General features: G+C 33.9%; 2 protein-coding genes and 1 long non-coding RNA gene across 4 annotated transcripts; 1 reads left to right on the top strand and 2 right to left on the bottom strand.

The window, feature by feature from the left end:
• Nucleotides 1-5,117: 5,117 nt before the first annotated feature.
• On the bottom strand, nt 5,118-5,603 carry LOC123896757. Its single transcript, XR_006804562.1, has 3 exons — nt 5,474-5,603; nt 5,287-5,375; nt 5,118-5,194 (listed from the first exon to the last, which is right to left on the bottom strand). It is a non-coding gene; the product is annotated as an uncharacterized LOC123896757 (long non-coding RNA).
• A 4,935-nt stretch (nt 5,604-10,538) lies between these two features.
• LOC123896756 (ALA-interacting subunit 3-like) lies at nt 10,539-14,555 on the top strand. The gene is made up of 9 exons (XM_045947124.1): nt 10,539-10,767; nt 10,879-10,999; nt 11,499-11,557; nt 11,662-11,736; nt 11,836-11,946; nt 12,073-12,143; nt 12,872-13,169; nt 13,458-13,747; nt 14,368-14,555. The coding sequence occupies exons 2-9, from the start codon at nt 10,933-10,935 to the stop codon at nt 14,420-14,422; spliced, it is 1,026 nt and encodes a 341-aa protein (XP_045803080.1). The 5' UTR covers nt 10,539-10,767; nt 10,879-10,932; the 3' UTR covers nt 14,423-14,555.
• Nucleotides 14,556-15,396: 841 nt separating this feature from the next.
• LOC123896755 (ribosomal RNA large subunit methyltransferase I-like) lies at nt 15,397-22,118 on the bottom strand. Of its 2 annotated transcripts, none has more exons than XM_045947122.1 (8): nt 21,868-22,118; nt 20,598-20,823; nt 20,375-20,509; nt 19,800-20,022; nt 19,119-19,305; nt 18,521-18,705; nt 17,142-17,279; nt 15,397-15,811 (listed from the first exon to the last, which is right to left on the bottom strand). In XM_045947122.1, exons 1-8 carry the CDS (start codon nt 21,947-21,949, stop codon nt 15,683-15,685), a joined length of 1,305 nt encoding a protein of 434 aa, XP_045803078.1. In that variant the 5' UTR covers nt 21,950-22,118; the 3' UTR covers nt 15,397-15,682. The 2 variants fall into 2 exon arrangements, with proteins under 2 accessions (XP_045803078.1, XP_045803079.1); XM_045947123.1 differs by having other exon boundaries at nt 20,598-20,837; nt 21,868-21,989.
• Nucleotides 22,119-22,334: the final 216 nt, after the last annotated feature.

The following is a 22,334-nucleotide window of genomic DNA, read 5'->3' as shown; positions in this document are numbered from 1 at the left end:
TCGTCACCTGATCTTTTTCCTTCTGAAAGGTATGAAAGTGAATCTAGGAGAATATTTCTTTGAGAGGATATGTGAAGCAATCTTCTCAAGCAAATCTCAGAGGAAAGCAGCCATAGCTTATCCAAGATTACTCTCAGACCTTCTTCATCAAGGTCATGTTGTTCAGAACCTGAAGAAATTCCATCCAGAACTTGTGGAAAAGAAGTTCACTCCTGAGATTCTAAATGGAAGTTTTCTAACCAAAATGCGCATCATCTCATCAAAGTTGGTTCAACCTACACAAGAATTTACAGCTAGCCTTGAAGATCGTTTGTATGTGGATGGTTACCCAGTAATCTCTGAGATGGATGCTGAGCACATCATCCAAGATTATCTGGAAGTTCTTAGGAAAGAAGGGTATACTATTGATAGGAGTATGGTCCCTCCAGCTCCTGTAAACATGTATAATCCTAAGAGGAAACCTAAGAGGAAAGCTGAACAAGATAAACCAGATCTTCTGGCTCAGAAGAAGGTTAAGGTAGAAGAAGCTGCTGCTGAGCAAAGAACAAAGAGGAAACATGAAGCTTTGACTGGAAAAGGTGCTGCAACTTCATCAAAGAAGCCTATTATTGTTGATGATGAAGAAGAAAGTGAAGATAGTGACTCCTCTGAATCTCAGTCTGATTCAGAAACTGAGTCTGATGAAGAAACTCTGAGTACCAGGATGCATCAGAAACATGTCCCTGATCCTAAAGGTAAATCTTCTCAGTACATCTTTAATGAAGCTGAAATTGGAATAGGGTTTACCAAACCACTTAGAACTATTCTTCCTGACATTTCACCTTCTGATAACCCACTTTCTGAACTAGAAAAACACCTCAGCCCTGACCCCCTCAATAATCAACCTCTTACTCATGAAACCCACAAATCTAGCTCACCTCCTAAACCAAAATCACCTCAACCTCAACCTCAACCACAACAACAATCACCTGACATTCCATCATCTGAACCTCAACCAGATATTCCAACTGCTGAACAAACCTCTCCCACCAAACAACTCTCTCCACACAAATCTCCTGAACCAATCCCTGAACAAATTGCTCCTGAACCAACCCCTGAACATAAATCTCCTGAACCATCCCCTGAACACATTTATCCTGAATCAACATCTGATATCTCTTCCTCTGAATCAACTCCTGAACCCAATCCTAATCCACGCATTCATACTTGTGCCCCTAACCCTTCAGAAGCAGAAGTTGTTATTATTGACAACCCTGTTAATGAACCAAAACTCTCTACCATTCCCAATATCTCACCCTCATCCTCTGACCCTTTTGGTAACCTCTCCAATCAGCTTTATGAAGATTTACTTAGGTTATCACACATTCAGGACAAGTTTTTGGTGTGTCCCTCTGATGTGGATCTGGAGGTGTCACTAATCAAAGCTAGAATCTGCAATGCTCTGGATGCAATGGGTGATGAGATCAAGACTGCGCTTGGGAAACGAGATTTGGACTTGGTACATCTGCTGAAGGACAGTTTAGCCAGAGCCAGCTTGAAACGCCTGACTGAGTTTAATCATGAAGAGCATGAGCGTGCTAAGCTTGCTGCTATTGCTGCTACTGCAAGGCATATGTCTGTGTTTAAGGAATGCTGGGTGGATTCTAAGTTGTTCAAAAGTCTTGAGGATCAAAGGATTGAAAATGAACGTCTAGCTGAAGCTGCTGCAAGACTTGCTGAAGAGATTCCTGAGATGAACCAAGAGGATGCTCCTGATGCTGATATACTGATGATTGATTATCCAGAGGAAGGTGAACCATCCTCTGATAAAGGCAAGGCACCTTTGGTTGAAGATCAAGCTCCTGTGGTTGTAGATCAGCTGCAGATTTTTCAAGAAGCTCTGAGGGAACAACAAGAAGGTTTGGAAAGGCAAAGGACAGCTCACCTCAACCTGGAATCTAAAGTGGATGGTCTTGTTTCCAACGTTGGGTCTCTGAATGACAAATTTGACCAGCTCTTAGCCTTTCTCAAGAAACGTTAGGAATCTTTGCACTTTATGTTTCTTTTTATGATTTTATCGTCTGAACCTGCTAATTATATGCTTTTTACTTTAATTTTTATATTGTCTGAACAATTTCTTATTTTGGATTTTCACTTAGTTATGTGGTTTGTTATATTTTTGTGTGTGCTAATTTTCTTTGATAAATAAGAACATAAGAACACAAGATGCTTTTAAACGAAATTTTTTATTAATGATCTAACAATGTTGAGTACATTGGTAAAAAGAAAAAGAAAAAGACAACCTAATCCTAATCAGATGGATAATACTCAGAAGAAATCTCAGATTTCTCCTCAGCATCCTCTGATGAAATTTCTATGGGATCTGGGTTCTGCTCTTCTTCTTCTTCTTCTTGTTCTTCTTCTGGAACATAGCCAGCCAAGAACTCAACATAGTCAGCATCATCTTCATTCTCTTCAGCTTCAGAATCTGATGAGATGATTAATATTATCTCAGCATCTTGTGGTTTCTTGTCGTCTTCTTTATTCTTCTCATCTTTTTCGCGTTTTTCTTCTTCTTTCTTTCTCCGAAACTCTGCGATACGTGGACTAAACCTTCTCATTCTTCTTGATCTTTCTTGATGTACTCGTTTATTCTTGTTTTTATGTGAAGAATGCATGTTAACTCGTTCACCTTTTTATAAACCTTTGAGCGCGTTGTTTTTTGTTTTTGAAATAAATTCACCTTTGTAACAACCACTCTTCTTCTTTCACTGTCTTGGTTATATAAATTTTTTTTTACTTTTTGATAATGACAAAAGGGGGAGTAGTTACGCATTAATTGATAAGTGATAAGTTTCAAAGCTGAAACCACGCTCTCGTTTTTATCCGTTAAGTAAAAAGTTGTTACTTTTAAGTTGTTTTACGTATTTCAATGTGGAGACTAAGTTAGTTGAAACTGAAATAAATTTCATAAGTAAGGATAAGTTAAGAGTGCAATTTTAACTTAGCCTTATGAGACTTAGGGGGAGAGCTTGCAAACCTCTCACTCTAAAGAAAGATATGAAATTTGTTTTATTCCAAATTATCTTAATCTTATACTAAATTAAAATATCATGGATAAAACTTAAAGCTTTGGCTTTAAGGAGTATCAATCTTAGGGGGAGCTTGCAAACCTCACAAACCTAAGAGAAACATGATAAGTTAATTTAACAACAATTGTCAATTAATACTTATGTTTGTCATCATCAAAAAGGGGGAGATTGTTGGAACAAAATTGATTTAAAAATGTTTGCCCCTAAATCTATTAAGGTTTTGATGATAACAAAGTATTAATAAACAATTGGAAGGACTAAAAATTTAATTTAAGTGTGCAGGACTTAGATTCAATTAAGCTCTGATTAATGATCAGAAGATAAGGACTTCAGATGTTCGTAAGCGCTCAGAAGATCGTGAGACTCAGAAGTTGTACTCTTCAGACGATGGAGTCTTCAGAACCTCTTAAGGTCTTAGCTTCATCAAACTCTGGTGATCTTCTTGAAGTTTGTAAAGATTCTCTTTTGCAAGTCAACTCTTCTACCAATGAAGAAAAGGACCTTTCAAGCCTGATCAGAACAGCTAATCTCTTTCTGTCTGTTCTCTTTTGAGAACGTGGGTCATCAGTTGTGTTAGCTGAATAAGGAAAGTCTTCTCTGCAGTAGTCAAAGTACCTGAAACTCTTACTTAGTTTCGGATACAACCAAACTGCATCAAGACAGGCTGCTTGAAGACAAAAGGTTATCTACTTCAACGGTCATCTTTGCAACGACTCTTTTCTAGTCGTATATATACTAAAGGAATCAGTTGTATACTATAGAATTATTGATCAAGGATTGATATACGCACGAACAAACTCTGAATTCCTCATACAAAGCTATGAACCTCTGAACTGTGTTGTTGCACTTTTAGTTCAAATATTTAGTATTTGTTCTTCTAGGTTCGGTCTAAGAGCTATTGTATACTTTCCATTACTTTACTATATCTAGTACTTGAGATAACTTAAGCTTGTGTGCTTAAGTGTGAAGTCTTAAGCTTGTGTGCTTGAGCATTGTTGAGAAGTCTCTTGCTTGTGTGCTTGAGCAGTTGTAATCTTGTGTGATTATAGTGAAATCCCTTGGAAGTGCAAGGGGACTGGACTACTCTCGTTTTGTGAGAGGAACCAGTATAAATTGCTTGTGTGATCTCTCTCTCTCTCTTAACTTGTTTTATTGTGTTATTTATCCGCTGCTGTTGTAGTTAAGTTAAGAACTTGAAAAAGTTTTAAACTTGACTAAAACACAATTCAACCCCCCCTTCTTGTGTTTTCACACCTTCAACTATTTGATCACTAAAAAATTAAGTCAGGTATGAAGAAGGAAACCCAAAGATTTGTTTGCTTAACAGCCAAAATAAAAGCATAAACTTTTAGGACACTCTCACAGAAATATGAGCATCAGCATTTGTCCGCTCACAGTCTTAACTCATAGCAGACATTATCTCAACCTTCAGGAATCTTGATTTGTTACTTGATTCATGGTCACTTCAACTGCGCCTAAATTACCATTTGGGGATCTTGCACAAGATTACGCTTCCCTGCATTGTGAGAGTGAAACTCTCCCTATATCTGTAATGCAAATAATTTAGGAGGCACACTTTTGGTTAAGTCACCACCGACAACAAAACAAAAAACTTAAAAGGACACATACATCAATACACCATGGATATGGAGGACCATCAAATTCACAATGCAAAAAAAATGACAACACACAATGCAAAAAAAAAAAAAAAGATGATGATAGATGGGTTACCCAATCAAGACTGAAGCGAATCTATTGAGAAGTCATTCGGAAGACTTGTTTCTACTCGTACATGTTTCAACTCGAGATTTTGAGGATGCAACACTCATTTCACAAACAAATTGTCGACGAAAATATAGAATTTCGTCCTACACATACATCAATTACAGATAAATATATATATATATATATATATATATATATATATATATATATATATATATATATATATATATATATATATATATATATATATATATATATTACTATTTCAATAAAATACTAGTTAAGTTGACAAATCGTTCAAATTTTACCAATGTAAAATCAGCATGGTTCTGTCACCCCATTTCCTGTCACCATCCCACATCTCCAAATACTTTAAAACATATATTCCACAGTCATGGCTACAAAATATGTACAATATGAATCGTGAATATAATCCCTTGCTAAAAAATTATAAATCATAAATGAAGTAAAGTTTCCAACATTTCTTTACATATTTTTTTGTTGTGGCAAGTCCTCGTAAACGAGCTCTAATGTTTGGCATTCATCCATGAAATGCAGCAAGTTCTCGAAGTTCCTCTTCTATAGATCCACATAATAAAAGGTGATCAACAATTACTTGTCAAACATTTGCTATCAATCAAAACAATCATCATTAATTTGTGAATAAAATTATTTACCATAAAAAGATCCAACTGTTTTTCCTCTTCATTTCTTTCACTATACAAAGAGTTTAGCACGAACAACTTCTTTTTGATCTTATCAAGTACATAACAAAACCAATGTTGGTCTTGGATGGTCGGGGCAAAGATCTAAAATACGAAAACCAAAATATTAACTAATTAGTTGCATAGAAAAATTAAATGCCGCAAAGACAAAGTGAGAGTGTACACTTACCAAGTGGCAAAGGCTCATGATTTCGATTGGATCATCACGTACTTATCCTTAAATGGTTCAATACAAGATTAGTAAACGAGTGACGAGTCATGCATGGGTGTGAAAGATTGTGATGCAACTTAGGTAAATTTGCAATCACATCATCCTACAATAACAATTTTTGTGAATTATATATTTTGCAAAATTTACCACAACAATTATTAAATGTACATGTATTCATAGCTTACTCACAGAAAATGCATGCATAATTATGAAACGCTTCATGTGATCTCTATTTTTCAAAAGATCCCCCATCATTATTTGGGTGGCCGCAGACATTAGTTGAAGCATTAAACAAAACAATTGCTAAGAAACAAATAGTATTTAAGTAATGGGAATCACATAGAACTAGGTGTCGATAATAACTAACTAGACTGGAGAGCCACCCCCTTGGTTTTTGCATTCTAAAATATGACCATGCATTACTGCTTCATGTACTCGAACAAACACTCTAAATAAAAAAGATAATTAAGGCCAAATAAAATTGTGATGAACAAAAATAAAATGATAACATATATGAAGTAGTTAAAAAAATTAAACTAATTACACGCTTACACATTCGCTCTGGATTGAGTTGTGCAAGTTTCATATAAATGTTTGATAAGTTCTTGGCATCTTTTCTTATCCTCTACTTTTTTTACAGACTCGATCACTTTCTCCCCGCCATTATCCTCTTGTTTTCCTACAAGCTCGCTCTCTTCCTCCCCGCCCTCATTTCCTAACCAACTTTCTTCCTTACCGTCTTTATCTGCTTCTTTTAGCAATTTCATTTCCTCCGCAATCATAGAAATCCTTTCCCTAAATGCTTTATTGTGGTCAAACAATATTTGTTGTTTTCTTAAAACAGCAGTTGCATCAAAGCTGGTGTAAATATCATTCGTATGCATAACTTCGGACTGTCGAATGGCTTCAACAACAACATCGAATTGTTGGTCTTCTTCGGTTGGAACCAAATCTTCAACCAACTAATCACATTAAACGAACTTGATTAGTCGAAAACAAAGTGAAAAAAAAATTATAAAAGCATACACATGCATTAATATACAATGTGAGTGCTAACCTTTGCATTTGCAAATATATTTTGCATTTCGTTATCATGAAATGGAAGTGTTGTCCACTTATTAATACGTGGAAAACACTTTGTTGATATCTATAACAATATATAAAGGGGATAAGGGAGTTTGGGCTGGATTTTTTTGGGTCCATTTTGCCCTTAACTTCCTTTATGGTTTTTTAATTATTCCATAATTGCCCTTAACTTCCTCTTTTTTTTTTTATGGTTTTTTCATCTATATTTATTCTATACTATAATATATAAAAAGAATACATGAGTTTTGGGGTAGAATTTTCATAATACCAACCTTACCCTTGCTTTTTTTTAGTAGCAACAAAAATCTTTTATTAACAAACTCACCATAACATAAGGCGTATCTTTTTTTTTGGGTACATGTTAGACACAGGCAGGCGCGGAACGCGCCTGCCTGGCCCGCTAGTGTTACATAATTGCAGTTTCTCAACAACCCATATCTATATCAAAATAAAATATCACACACCAAATCAACATAAATAATTTATAAATTTATACAATTAAACCAACAAGCTCAATTATGTGTACCTGTAAAATGGCAGAACAACCTGAAAGAATCATTTCTTTACCCGAGTCTCTTCCACTTTGAGCATATTTGTTAGCAGTAGTGTTTATGCTTTCGACTAAATCTTCATACACCACTTGACCCCAGTTATACGTTTCAAGCAAATTTAGGTCGTCCGACAACTTAAATGGTACACTGGTGACATTCATGCTTTTCTTAGGAAAATATAATGCAAAGAAGGCAAAAAGTATATATACTCTACAAAAATCTTCAATGTCTTGTTCTGTGTTAAGGACATTAAGTTTTTGTTGTATACTATCAATTGTAACATCCTCTCCATTAAATAATGATTTAACATGACAATCATTGTTATCGTTAAGAGGTACAAGTACAGTTGTTCCTACAATTTGTAATCCTAATGCAATACATATATCTGCCGGTGTAAATGCAACTATATCTTGCAACCTACTCTAAATCCATGACTAATAGAGTCTCATCTACTCAACAACTCTTCTAACAAAGGTCCACTAACCTTTATGTGGTCTGTCATATCAACAACCCATTTAAAAGGAGTTTGACGAAGTCAGTTCTTTTGCGGTTCGTTCAAGTTAGGATTATAATCGATCAACTTATTTAGATGGTTCATTGTATTCTTTATCCTCATCTGAAATTAAATATTGATATGCATAATGTAACAATAACAAATGGTTAACGAAACAAAAATGGAAACAAAAACAAATATTTTAAATTAACATAGTAGTTAGAAATTCACCTAAAAATTCATAGGATATCAGTGTCTATAAGCAATTTATTTAGATTTTATGGTTCTCTGGTATTTAATTCAACTTTAACCAAATTAATCTTTTCAAACTAATCTTGTTAAACCTTTTCAAATTACTCGTTTCTTCCCTTTTTTTTTTTTTTGAATCAGCAAATTTATTAATAAACTAAAACAAGGCATAAGAGGTGCCAAGTGAGTAAGTCACAGTACAAGAAAACAGAACAGAAAACAGGGAGCTAAAAAAAAGCCTCCAAAACACCCTAAACTCCCAACATAATTGAAAAGCAAAGCACCCCAAAACAGCAAAAAATAATAAAAAGATCCACAAGGCCAGGCGCCCAAAACATATAGCAGAAAACCAAGGAAGAACGCCCAGCAGACAGAAACACAGCACAGACACCACAAACCAAACAAAGTAGAAAAACAGTACAACACGCCCACACCATTAACCAAATTAGGGTTGTTGAAACTAAATTTATTTTTTTTCTATACTCCTAATCAACAATGTCGAAGATTATTCTCCCATCTCTCAAATTATGTTTTTTGACTTGACCACATGAAATGGAACAATTTAAAGTTGCGGGAAAGGAAAAAATAAATAAATCTAAACCCTAAAAAAATGAGAAACAAACCTGAAATTGACTTTTGATTTTTCAAAATCGCAAGAGAAATAGTTTGGAGGTGAAACAAACAAAAATCAACAGAAATCACAAAAGCCCCAATTTATACCCTAAATCATGCATATCAAATAACCATAAGGAAAAGGGAAATTAAAATCAGAATTTTTGAAGAATAAGGAGAAGAGCATAATCAGAAGGAACAATGAACTAACTTTGAATCGAATGAACAAGTTCAACGTAGTAGACTGATATCGTCGAAGAGAGGGGACGATTGTGTCGGGGTTTTGCGTAGAGAGGGAGAAGCTTCGAGCTGAGATGGAGAAGGCAATTTGCATAGGGTGAGAACCGGTGAGATTTTCGCCAAAGAGGGAGAAGTTGTGTGTGTTTTGGTGGTGTGAAAGAGAGAAAAAAAAAATTAAAATATAAAAAGGGAAAAAGAAGTCACGCGTGAGGTAGGGTATAAAGGCAAAGTATAAATGAACAGTTTTCTACTGTGTTGTATATTTGTTAGCGATTTGCGTTTGTATAACATTTCTGTAATAAAAATTGGTGTGTCATTTTTAGCTATCAAATGAGTTTTGAAACGATAAAAAATTTGACTTTTTAGTATAAATAAAGTTTGCTTATAAGTCAAGTTATTAATATTTTCTTACTACATTTGCTTTGTTTTATCTTTTGTAGATCCAAATGCATGAACAAGTGGAATTGTGCCTTTTTAAGACCCATTTTGATCTTATCTTCGTGAAACGAAGAACATACATCACTAACGACATAAAGGTCGAAAAAATGGGTTGATAGATGTGACTTTGTTGTGGTTTCAAAGACGACATAGAGGTGAATCGCGAAGAGTGTGTTGGAATTGGTTATGACGAAGATGAGTAATTGGGAGAAAAATGTTGAAATATCCTATATAAAGTTCTACTAAAGATCAAGTGAACTTTTTTAATCCAACGACTAACAAAAGTTGTGCATGCTAACTTATATGAGAGTTGCACATTAGAAATAATCTTCATTAGGCATGTCAATGAAGTGAGGCGTGGACGTGGTTTGCCCTCCTCAAATTCAAACTCATAAAATTCAGGTATCCTCATAGTTGGTGGGATAAAGAGTAGAACTTCAAACTCATAACCAATGGGGTTTAGTATCCTCATTTCCCCCCCACCCCACATAAACATGGGTTGTATTTTGGTATTTTTTTATTAAAAAAATAAAAACCCAAGACTATTTTTTAAAACAATATAATTTTTGTAAACAAGGAAAAAATAAAAGGAAAGTAGCTTGTTTAATCTAAGAGATATAAATATCCCCATTATCCGATAGAAATAGGACAAGTATCAATATTATCATTATCGTCCACCCGTGTGTTTTGAAACCAGTGAAAATCCAAACTCAAACTCGGTTAATTTGAAATTTCTGTCAAATCAGAGTGAATTTGGACGAGTCCCCTTGAGTATGAGTTTTGTTGTATAAAATGCGATGTTCCTATCAACTGAATTATTTCACCGTAAATTTATTTACTACTATATGATATACTCCCTTCGTCCCAAAATATAAGCAAAAGTTGGTCAACAAAAGTGGATGTATTTGGTCCAAATCTTTAACCAAATACATAAAGTTTATTTGACCCACTTTTCCTTATATTTTGGGACGGAGGGAGTATGGAATAACGTGACATTGAACTTTCAGCTATAGGTCCATTGTCTAGAACATTTGAAAAAGGCAAAAATTAAAAACCAAAATTAGAAAGAAAAGAAGAAAAAGAAAAATAACAAAAATTCATATATAAGCCAAGCCAGAATTGAATTCAAAGCGTGTAATTTGTATTTATTTGACTGGTCTCTTTGGTCTCTCCCTCATGTTGTTGTTGTCCCTTTCTCTCTCTTTCTTCCTCTCTTCTGTTCTTCTTTCAACCTAAATAAACACAAAACATAGAGAGAGAAACTCAAAGAGAGAGAAAGAGTCACCGGCCGCCCCTGTCACACGAAACCTCCTTCCTTCTTCCTTTCTTTATACAAAGTCAATTCTCTTTTCAACCTGCTTAACCGGTAACCCTTCTTCTCTATCTCTCTCTCATTTCTCTTTAATTATAACATTCTCTTCTTCTCAAAATCTTTATTCATTCTTTAATTATCATTTTTTCTCTTTCGTCTTTCAAGTTCTTTGCAAAAAGGTCAACTATTTTTTCAAGAAGGGAACTGTTTGATTCTGTTATGGCAACAAATAGCGCTGGATCCAATGATCCTACTGTTAATAGAAGACAAACTAAACGACCCAAGTGTAAGAAATTTTGTTTTATCATATCAAGACTTGTTTTTTAGGGTTTTGAGCTCAATTTATTCATGCCCATGTTTTGGTTTTTCTAATTTGGTTCTGTTTGTTATTTAAATCTTGTTCCTTTTTTATGTTTAGTGAAAGGGTTTGGTTTGTTGTTATCTTTTATGAAGTTCTATTTCATGAATATAAGACTCTCTTCAAGTAAATATTACCTCATGGTTTTTGAAACTTACTATTTGATATGTTGATTATTATTGGTTGAGCTAGTTAGATAAATGATTTATGAGGAATGAAACAAATAATCCAAGACAGCAGAGAACATAAACTTAAAACTCATATGAGTATCTCTTTAAGGAATGTGTTGTGAAGTTAGATAAATGATTTATGAGTTAGACAATATGTTTGGATTTGACAACAATTTTGTATTTGTGTTCTATGTGTTTCTACTTACAAACAAAGTTGCTGACTAGAGTTTCTTTGAAAAAATGTTCATGTCTTTCAGACTCGAAGTTTACGCAACAAGAACTTCCAGCATGCAAGCCTATTCTAACACCACAAGCGGTAAATATGTTTTTTTTTGTGTATAGTGTTTGTGAATTGTGATTATCTATTTAACCTATATGCATTTAGAAGTCTATTTACATGGTATATTACTTTCCTTGCAGGTTATTTCAGCATTCTTGATTGTCACCGCCATATTTATCCCTATTGGAGTTGCTTCGCTTATTGCTTCACGAGATGTACGCATACTGTTTTTTGGTTTTTGTTTACAGCTCTAAATTACATGTGTATAATTCTTTGTGCTGACTTTGAATTTGTTATTACTATCTATGTATCAGGTTGTTGAAATTGTTGATAGATATGAGGCAGCGTGTGTGCCGTCAAATTGGACAGACAAAATAGCATACATTCAGAGTGGTGCCGATAAAACTTGCAAAAGGGAGCTGCATGTACGGTTCTTTGACTTGAATTTCTCTTCATCTGTTATTTCTGCATTAACTCTGTTCTTATAATTGATGAATTGTGGATTTCAAATTTTGATGTTCTTTTGTTTTAAACGTTGATCTTATGAATAGGTTGAGAAGCGAATGAAGTCTCCTATCTATGTTTACTATCAGCTTGACAACTTTTACCAGAATCATCGTCGGTATGTTCCCTTTTATTTCTCATGAATCTTGCATTCATTATCTGTTTGAATTTCACATTTACCAAGCACAGAGGAAAGTGGTTTGAAGTGACAATGATCATACGTTCTTTGGGTTTTGTTGCTTACTTCCCCCGATTGTTTGGATGTCTTTGCCCAGTGACTTTCATCTTGTCATTGTGATTTGTGGTAGGGCCTAGAAATGTATCTAGGCTGTAGATATGTGTATGCCATGAACTTTTCAACAAAACCATCACCTATTTGCAATACATTTATTTTGGCTCCGCTTTCATGTGTTCCCATTATGGTTTTCTAACGTGAAAAACAGGATTATTTCATATCATTTAAGTTTGAGGAAAAAAGTTGGACAGTTTGTAGTAATAAATGAATGCAGAAAAATAGCTAGTTTGTCAACTGAAATGAAGTTCATTTGCAAACTACCATCTAAATGCGAGAAATATTTTAACAAATAATTATAAAATTTTAGAGTTTTAGTTGTGATTCTGTTCTATAACTGAGATAACTATGAACTATTTGCATGAGTTTTAAGTTTAAAGAGATACTCATATGAGTTTTAAGTTTATGTTCTCTGCTGTCTTGGATTATTTGTTTCATTCCACAATTTCCACTCTCAACGATTGGTTGTATAATGGTGTAATCTTAATCATAGAATATATTGTGTAATTGTTTATATTCTCATAAATATGTTCATTTTAAAAAAAAATATATAGGTATGTGAAAAGCCGAAATGATGAGCAATTGAGGGATGCTGGAAAAGGAAACTCAACAAGTGGTTGTGACCCTGAAAGCAATGTAGATGGAGTGCCAATCGTACCTTGTGGTCTTATAGCTTGGAGCATGTTCAATGATACATACAGCTTCTCGCGCAACAACAATAATGTGACAGTGAACAAGAAAGGAATCTCATGGAAGAGTGATAGGGATCACAAATTCGGAAGTGATGTTTTCCCTAAAAATTTCCAGAATGGTACTATTAAAGGTGGTGCTAGTCTCAATGAAACAATACCGGTAAATCTTCTTCATGAACCTGTATATTTATAGAATTATGCCGAATTTGGATTAGCATGTAGCTATTAGAATCTTTCCGGTTAAAATAATTTTATGGTTTTCCTTTCCTCTAAATCCCTTGACTTGCACTGGAAATCATAGATCAATCTTTTGTAAAAGCAAATATTTTTGTTCCTGATTTCATGATTTCCGGTGTATTCCACTGTTCATCTTGTGATTGTATTGACATTCTCAATTTGCTTGCATCAATGAGATAAGTTACTCACTTTTTGAATTTTTATGAAACAGTTGAGTCAGCAAGAGGATCTTATCGTTTGGATGCGAACTGCGGCTTTGCCAACTTTTAGGAAGCTTTATGGAAAGATTGAGGTGGATTTGGAGAAAGGTGATGTGATAAATGTGGTATTGCAGAATAACTACAACACATACAGTTTTAGTGGCAAGAAGAAACTTGTATTGTCAACTACTAGTTGGCTTGGTGGAAAGAATGACTTCCTTGGCATTGCTTATCTCAGTGTTGGAGGATTGAGCTTCTTTTTGGCAATGGCTTTTGCTATTGTATATTTTGTCAAGCCAAGGTAAGAAAAATCATCTACTTCGTTGTACCATGCAAATTCCTTTGTACATGGTTTTCTGGTATATTGATTTGATCAGAAATGGTGTTAATGCATTCACTCTTTGCACATAGTTGCTTATTTTACTTCTTACTCACCAACACAGTATTCATTAGCTCACCTTTAGTCAATTTGATTATAAACTACAGATTTTGCTCGAGTTAGTAATATGTTGAGTGCATTTCAAATTCAGTGTGTATTTATGAAAAATTTCTGATGAGAGTTTTCGTCTCTGACATATGGTAGATTGAGAAAAGAGTTTAAATATACTTTTCGTTTTACAAAGCTAACCTTTTGATTGAAAGTTTGTGATGAAATCATTAAATCACCATCTCTGTAAATTTTGAAGTAAATCTTAAATCATTTGACTGTTATTGAAATGCGTCAATGTTGACGTCTTTAAGCTCTTTTATTGAACGGTGTTGATGTTTTAATCCCTATAATATACTTTTTGTCCGAAGCAGTCCCTTATATATCAGTTGAAATTGAAGTTTAGTAGTTGACAGACTCATATTTCAACAAACATGCACAATGCCAATTTTGAATATTATTAGCTCCTAATCTGTTTGATTCTTATGTTATAGGCAACTTGGCGATCCATCATACTTGTCATGGAATAGGAATGCAGCAGGGCAGTGAGCAGAGGAAGCTAGTTGTGCATTATCTTCCAGGATTGCCTTGTGTATTTTTATTATTCTACATACTACAGTGGCTGTGTTATTTTGTAAATCAATGTTATTAATACATATTCATACAAATAACTTTTCAGACATTAGGAGTATTTATTGCCCAAAAATAATTCTTTTTTACTTTTCCGTCTTCTGCGTAAGAATCGAGTGTTTTGTATTTTGCGATCGAGAATCACATTCTTGTGTATACTTTTTAGCGAGTGAAAATAGTAGAAATGTATACAAGAGGTTGAATGTTCTTTTACTGCCTCCGAACATTAAACTTGTGAGATTGTTGATTATATTTTAAATCGTTTGAATTAAGACATCATAATCGAACTACATAAATATTCAAGCCATAGATAGTGTAGGTTCAATCAATTGAACTTGTTAAAGCATAGAGTGAGTGCAATATAATAAGGTGCCTTTGCTTAAATAGATCCATTCAATGCTTATTTAATAAGCTATTCTAGGAGTTTAAGTGTTCATTCAAATGAGGTAGATATTGTTTAGAAATATATCACTAATGTAAGTTATGTTTAATGTAAGTTAATTAATAAACAATAGTTCACTTAAAATGAGATGTTCTAATGCAAGTGAAGTTATGTTACCAATGTAAGTTATGAAGAAACTAAATGTGATATTCTAAAAAATGAAATGTAGCAACAAATTTTAATTAGTATAAGAAACTGTTTAATTCATGCAGCTTATCCAAACACAACTCTAAACAAGCACTTCAAATGTTCCTTAGAAATGTGTCTGGCTTATCTGAAAAACAGATAAATTGTAGCACTTTATTTTTGGTATTTCTTTTATACAACTAACATTCTTTGGTTACATTCAACTACTCTTCTTTGATCTTGATGATTTTGCCTTTTGTTTCTTATAAAAATGATTTGAAGGGGTATAACTTAACAATAATCCAAAGACATGTTTAAGAAAGTATTTGTGAAAGATTCATTAATATTACAATACATCCCAACTTCATGTCAGATGTGTTTCATCATTTGGCAGTTGGCAAGGGATCATGACTTTGGCTTCAAGAATGAATTAATTCAGTTTGACAATCAATAATTAAATAAATAAAACCTAATCCTATTTCTTCTTTCAACTGATTTGAGTAAGCAGATTTTCTTCTAAGTGACTGAAAAAGAAATTCCGCAACATTGCATCAAAATATAGAATTACATTGAAGAAATTAAATGAATGAACCTAACAGTACAAACAACACTCATGAAACTCTCAATAGAATGTTGGTTAGGTATGCGCCTTCTGGGTACGATGGATCAATAGGATGATCACAGGCAGCTCCAGCATCTCTTAGAACAGTGATTTTTCTCTTTGCCATAGATGCTGCACTCTAATAAAACCAGAAAATGTAATAAATCATTAACTTGTATTAGAAAAAAAAATATTCGTAAAATGTTTATCCGTTAAACTTGTTAACAAAATGTCTATTGATTTAAGCATACTACTTAAGGCTTCAAGACTTTATTATTGCAAACAGATAAATAGTATAAAAAACTTCCATTGTCACACTAGACTGATGTAGTGGATACTCATAATGAGTGAAAATAAAAGGAGTAGAAACTTTCTCGTATTATCTTTTTATACTAAATTTACTTTGTGATAAAAAACATTAGCTATCCACAATCTGGTATATCACTTTTCTTCCCTCTAGCGCAAATGCAAACGTGATCTGGGCTGTTTCCCTCTCGACAATGAAGCTTATCCTTATCCCCCATCATCTCACTGGTCGATCTTGACTCTTTTGGGGTTATATGAGCTACTAGATTTTCACTCATTTGTGTCAGATACTCAACAATGATGATTTTAAAGCATTGAGGCAATCTAAAGTCAAAATCTGCACTGACAAACAAGTCTAGTCACGGCAGGTCTAATCGTATCTATCCCATTTTTTAACTTATTTATCATTCTAATCAAATAGTACTAGTCTTTCAACTCATACTATCTATTTCTTTAAACGGATAACTATATCTTAGATTTGCAATTTATAATGGATAACTCCATTTCATTTCCCTTCGCGTATAGACTGTCTAATATGCACAAGTGAGACAAGTATTTCATCATGCACAAGCTTGTCCTTATCATTTGATTAATGTCTCGCCATTGGATCAATATGTCACATCTCATTTGATCCAATGGTAATACTTATTGATCCAATGGTAATACTTATTGATCCAATGGTCAAAACAAGTTTGTGCATGGTGAAAAACTTGTGCACCGTAGACTTGATCTCACATAAAATATTCAAGCAAAAATATGTTTTGTTTCTTCTCTTTCCCTTTCCTTCCGCATTCCCCCTCACCCTTTTTCTCCTAACTCTCAAACAAAACATAATAATAGTCTGTATGTGTGATGGAAATCCAGCCACTTGTTTGCTCCACAAGCATCCTATTAATTACCTAATCAATTATGTCTTTCAATCATTTTTCTTCACTAATAAACCTTATGGTATTATGTGCGCGGTGACTATTACTTTAATTTATAAGTTCCCAAGCCAATGATTGGCCAAATAGATTAATAGCACAGCGGTATCATACTATCATTATATTTGCTAAAGTGGGGACAAAGATGCACGTTAGTTAAATTTATGACCAGTCAGAAATTATTTATAACAATAATAGAATAATGCACAGGCAATAAATTTCAAATAGGACCTACAATACCTGTAGGATACGCGGGAAAATTCCACTCTGGGTCACAGCTCCAGAACAGGAACAGGTCATCAGAAGACCACCTCTTTTTGTAAGTTGCATGGCCAATGAATTCAAATTTCTGTACATACCAGACGCACCATGTAGAACCTGTAAAATAATACAATTTACATTAACATTACAGTTTCCAAGACAAAAAGCTGAAAGTTGAAAATGAGCAGAAGCAACAATGTATTGCAAAACCTAGGTGACAACACCAGATCACAAAATAAATTTCAAGTAAAGCACTGGTTACATTATTACATAGTTTGAGGTATTAAATATCACATGCAGAATCAACAACAATGAAAGACCATTCCTATTATATGAGTCAGCAATAAATCTAAGCAATAAAGCCCTGTCATGTATTAGTTTTCCTCAGTCTCCCTTTAAACTAACGATTCTCTATCTAATAAACTAACGGGCTATAAGTCTTCTCTACAAATGACCAAACTTGGGGCTCATAAAATAAAAATTAATAATAAGCCTTGATCTTCTCTGTTCCCCAATCCTATTTCCAATGCAGTAAAAATATGTATGTGTCCCATCAGCTCTAGTTGATTAGTGTTTCCAAACTAACTGTGTCAATGTGTGACAAGTGGTCACTTTCTCGCCTAATAACTGCTACAGTTTGGTTGGTGGTAATAGTAGATTAAAACAAGTGAGCCTATTGCTACTGTTGTAACATCAATGGGCAAAGATAGCAACACTTCAATGGATGTGCAGTTGTTGGAATTGGAACCAACCAACCACTAAAGGCAGTGCAAAACTAATGGATAGGATTGTGGCTCCGATGGCCTATATTTGACAACACTACTTAGGTCCTTAGGACAGGGAGGCTGCAGACCTTTGTAACTAAGGGATTTTACCTATTCTTTATAATAAAAATGTAATGAAGTACCCAGTTTGTATCAGAGAATTTATTTTATTTTTTTTGACAAAAGCAGAGAATATATTTAATCACTTGAAAATGGAAATTTTTATTATATTTACATATTTTTGGCCAAAAATTATGGTGTAGGTCAATTTATGTGAAGCTTTTCAAGAAGTAGACGCTTTTCAAGTAGACCACAGCTTTTACATGATAGAAGAAAACCTGTTGCACCATGCAGAGAGACATGGAGAAATTCATACTTACAAACATACACAGTCAACAAAATTCACATAATAATACCATTACAATGACCAATTTTGTAATGTTGACAATTAGCATTATCGGATATGAATCACAAGATAAAAATGAAAAGCAAATAAGCTATATCACAAACAAAAGAAACCCAATTACTCTTTTCTTTAGGAAGCCAGAGTCTCAAAGTATGTCAAAACATAACTATTGCAGTCATGATCAATACCTTTTTTGAAGGAGCCAGTTTAGGAGGATCAATGATGACAATATCCCAAGATTCATTTCTCATAAGAGCACCCTTCATGAATTCAGTTGCATCTTCTTTCAAAAAGGATATTCTTCCAGGATCAATGTTGTTAAGTACAACATTTTCTTTAGCAAGCTCCAGAGCTGGCAGCGATGAGTCAACACCTAACAAAATCGTCAACATAACCAAACTTATTAAATCAGTCTACTGGTTATTACTCGCAACAATAATACAATACAGATCAATTAAACTATCCCTCTACATATTCCAGCAAAAAAGACCGAGTTATAATGTAGAAAATCTTCTATTGCCCTTTATGAATCTCAAAACTACTTTTGGACTATTTCAAGCCAGGGAAAAGAAATTCATCGAGTTTAAAGCAATCCAATCTGAAGTAGCAAAGAATAGTTATTAGGTTATTATGACGTGTTGGGTTGGGCCCACCTTTCTTGAACTAGTTTTTAACTCTCAGTATGTGTATGCTTCCTTTCTTTCTAAACAACCAAATTATTTAAAATAGTATATTGTCAATCATAGACAATGGTAATGAAGAAAGAAATAGCGACATAGAATGTACCAGTGACATTTAGAGCACCTCCACGCACTGCATTTAGAGAAAAACCACCACTATAGCAACAAAGATCAAGAACCTTTCGGCCATCTGAAATTCCCGATATGAACTGACGATTCTCGCGCTGATCTGCGTAGAATCCTGTCTTCTGTCCTTTCAGTGAAATCGTGTACACAATTCCATTTTCCATAATCTGACAGATGAGGACAACAAACATGTGAAATCTCAAACTTCGTAAATTTCACATCTCAGTTACCATTAGTCCAAAAAAAAAAACACAACATTTCATCTTCTCGGATCTTTAGTTATGGAAACATGTGCTAAGGTGCAAAATATAATTTGCATTATGTAAGGATAACAAAATAGGACTCCTGAGTGTGTTTTCTGAAAAGACATAAAATAAATAATATTTACCTCTAATTTTTTCAAATTAAAACTTTGAGTAGAAAAGTTGTTTGGTTCAGCTATATTTTAACTTCGTGAGTCATGACATATTACTTCTATTTACCTTGTACTATACATCAATGCAATAACAAAATAGAAATACATGAAGAAAATAATAAGACCATTGTTTAGCGGCATTGATTGACTATCCAGTGCAATGTCATAATTACCTAGGAGAAGTAAATAGAAAAAAGAAACTGTCCAAAATTTTGAAGAACAACATTTGGACGGATCACAGTATACCTTTGTTCTTTCAGGACAAGTAGATGAAAGCAATTCTTTTGAATCAGACACATTAACTCCATCTTCCTTTAAAATATCAATAGACGGTCTCCAATTTATATGATTGATATAATTGATTTTCCGGATACATGCCTCTATCTCTGATTTGTACTTCTCAACCCAAGCAGCAGATGATGCTACTACAGCTACATCTCCAAATACATCAACTATCAATCCTGATAATCTGTCGTGAAACCAGAAAAACCCAATTCAAAATCGTCCAAATGAACTTCTTGGAAGCATTATCATTTAAAAACTATAAAAGAGTGGTTATTTGTGTCCGACCTACTTAACATATAAATCTCTAAAAGGAAATATGTTCAAACAAAAAAGGCGGTATAGCATCTACATTCCTCAATTCATCCCTCTTGTATGGCAATAGAGAAAAAACAGTGCGAGTGTATGGTTTTAGAAAATGGAAAAGAAAAAAAACCATGGATCTACTCAAAAGAACTAACTGTTCAGTGATGTATAGGAACATTCAAAGTTGACAAAAGGAAACATGAGGAGGAAAAGTTCAACCATTGATTTCTCACCTATCACCCTCACTATTGATTAGACGATACACATTCGTATGGACAGAAGGAAGACCCAACCTTCTACGCAATTCAACAGCAGAGTCAATTCTTGTTTCAAGCAGTTTCTCCATGTTTAATACACATGCTGAATCACTGTGTCATAAAAAATTTAAAATCAAATACCACGTTAACAGGCTACGCTGAAACAAAAAGCGATGAACGAATAATCATATACAAAAACCTGGTTGCTTCGTCTTCAAGCTGCATGAGCCGAACACAGAACATAGAAACCGAGTTGTACAAGCCCCACCCTATTGGTTTCTCAGTCCCATCTGATACCAAAACAATATCGCCAGTCTTAGGAGGCGGCCTACCAATAATTCTATCAACGGCTCCACTGTATACCATTGGGTTGCCATCTTTAAAGAGTTGTGTCTTCCCTTTCTTTAGTACAACCTTTGCAACACCTACCAAACCCAAACTATTCATAAAATAATTCAGTAAGCTTAAAAGAAAAAAACTTTCCCATCTATTATTGACGTAATCTATCATACTATATTCATCTATAATTGAAACACTATAGATGAAAAAGACACTAAATTGTTGAGTCATGGAAAATAATCTAATTAAGTTAGGGCACGTTTTGATTGACTTATTTGAGCTTATCTATTGATATAAACACTTGTGAATTTGGAAGAGCTTATGAAAACAGCTTATGAAATGTCTATAAGTTGTTTTCAACTTATCATTTTTCATAAGCTCTAAAGTATATAAAAAATAAAAACCTAATTGAATTAGAGCATGTTTAGATTGACACATTTGAGCTTATCTATCAACATAAACACTTGTGATACTGTTTGAAAGAGCTTTTTTTTTTTGACGCATTGTTTGAAAGAGCTTACGTAAACAACTTATGAGTTATGACATGTCTTTAGGCTGTTTTCGGCTTAATTTCATAAGCTCTACACTACATAATAGCTTATGAAAACCAAGCTTGTATGAAAATAAGATGAGTTTATTTTATCTTTTGTTATAGCAATTGTTTATACATAAGCTCTTATGTATAAGAGCTCAAGTTTATTGAAGTCCAAGAAGATTGTTATACATTTGAACTTAATATTGTGAGTGTTACTATCAGAGTATTATATTCTACACACCAAACACTAAATTTTTGTTGTGGCAAGTGTGAGTTAAGTCCCACGTTGCTTAGAAAAGTCGAGGTTGAACACTTTATAAGTGAGATGAACCATAAACCTAACTAACACCTTAAGGTTTTGGGTTAAAGTGTAGTGTCTAACTTGTGAAGTTGTTCTTAAACCGAACGTGGATGATTCCTCTGGCTGCCCCCTTGTGACCCAACATTTTTTTTACTTTAAACATTAGGATTTAGTAGTAAATTAGAGCTAGTTATAATATAACCATTGCATAGCCATGTCATCCTTGCATTCCGAAACTGAATAAGAATCCAACAATATTTGAAGTGGGAAAAATGAAAGAGAAAGTGATGATACCTTTGGGTTGATGGGAAGCAAGTTGTTGAAGAGTGGTTGGCAAAGAACAAACCGATAGGGACTTTGTCAGTAACTGCTTCATCTTCACTTCACCCTTTGCTGCTGTCTTATTGTGTGTGTTGATAGATGCAAAACACTCAACTCTGTCCGAAACTCTCTTCTCTGGGTTTCTAGGGATTCCGGTTCCCTTATTACACCACCATTAATATTTCTTTATTTTTTTTAATAGATTATCGGTTGCGTCCCGTATCTTTTACCGCATCAATTCATTGTTACATTTCTTTATTAATCTTTTACCGTATATTTGTAAAAAACCAAAATTTGACCCAACATATAGTTTTGATTCAAACTTTTTTTTTTTTTGACTCAAAATAAGGATATTCATTCATTCCAATAATTGATACAGTACATCACATGCAAATACAAATTCAACATAGCTAAAAACAAAAAGGATGAAACTGCAAACA

The sequence above is a fragment of the Trifolium pratense genome, linkage group LG7 (assembly GCF_020283565.1).
Source record: "Trifolium pratense cultivar HEN17-A07 linkage group LG7, ARS_RC_1.1, whole genome shotgun sequence".
Taxonomy (NCBI): domain Eukaryota; kingdom Viridiplantae; phylum Streptophyta; class Magnoliopsida; order Fabales; family Fabaceae; genus Trifolium; species Trifolium pratense.
Note: the sequence above shows the minus strand (reverse complement) of the source record. Positions and strands in the feature narration are given on the sequence as shown.

Bases quoted from the DNA above. Each gene is read 5' to 3' on its own strand.
- LOC123896756 (XM_045947124.1), top strand. From the start codon at position 10,933: ATGGCAACAAATAGCGCTGGATCCAATGATCCTACTGTTAATAGAAGA. The intron at 11,000-11,498 runs GTAAGAAATTTT...CATGTCTTTCAG, and splicing joins ACAAACTAAACGACCCAAGT to ACTCGAAGTTTACGCAACAA. The intron at 12,144-12,871 runs GTATGTTCCCTT...AAAAATATATAG, and splicing joins TTTTACCAGAATCATCGTCG to GTATGTGAAAAGCCGAAATG.
- LOC123896755 (XM_045947122.1), bottom strand. From the start codon at position 21,949: ATGAAGCAGTTACTGACAAAGTCCCTATCGGTTTGTTCTTTGCCAACC. The intron at 20,023-20,374 runs GTGAGAAATCAA...GTTTCACGACAG, and splicing joins ATCAATAGTGAGGGTGATAG to ATTATCAGGATTGATAGTTG. The intron at 19,306-19,799 runs GTATACTGTGAT...CTCATCTGTCAG, and splicing joins CTTGTCCTGAAAGAACAAAG to ATTATGGAAAATGGAATTGT.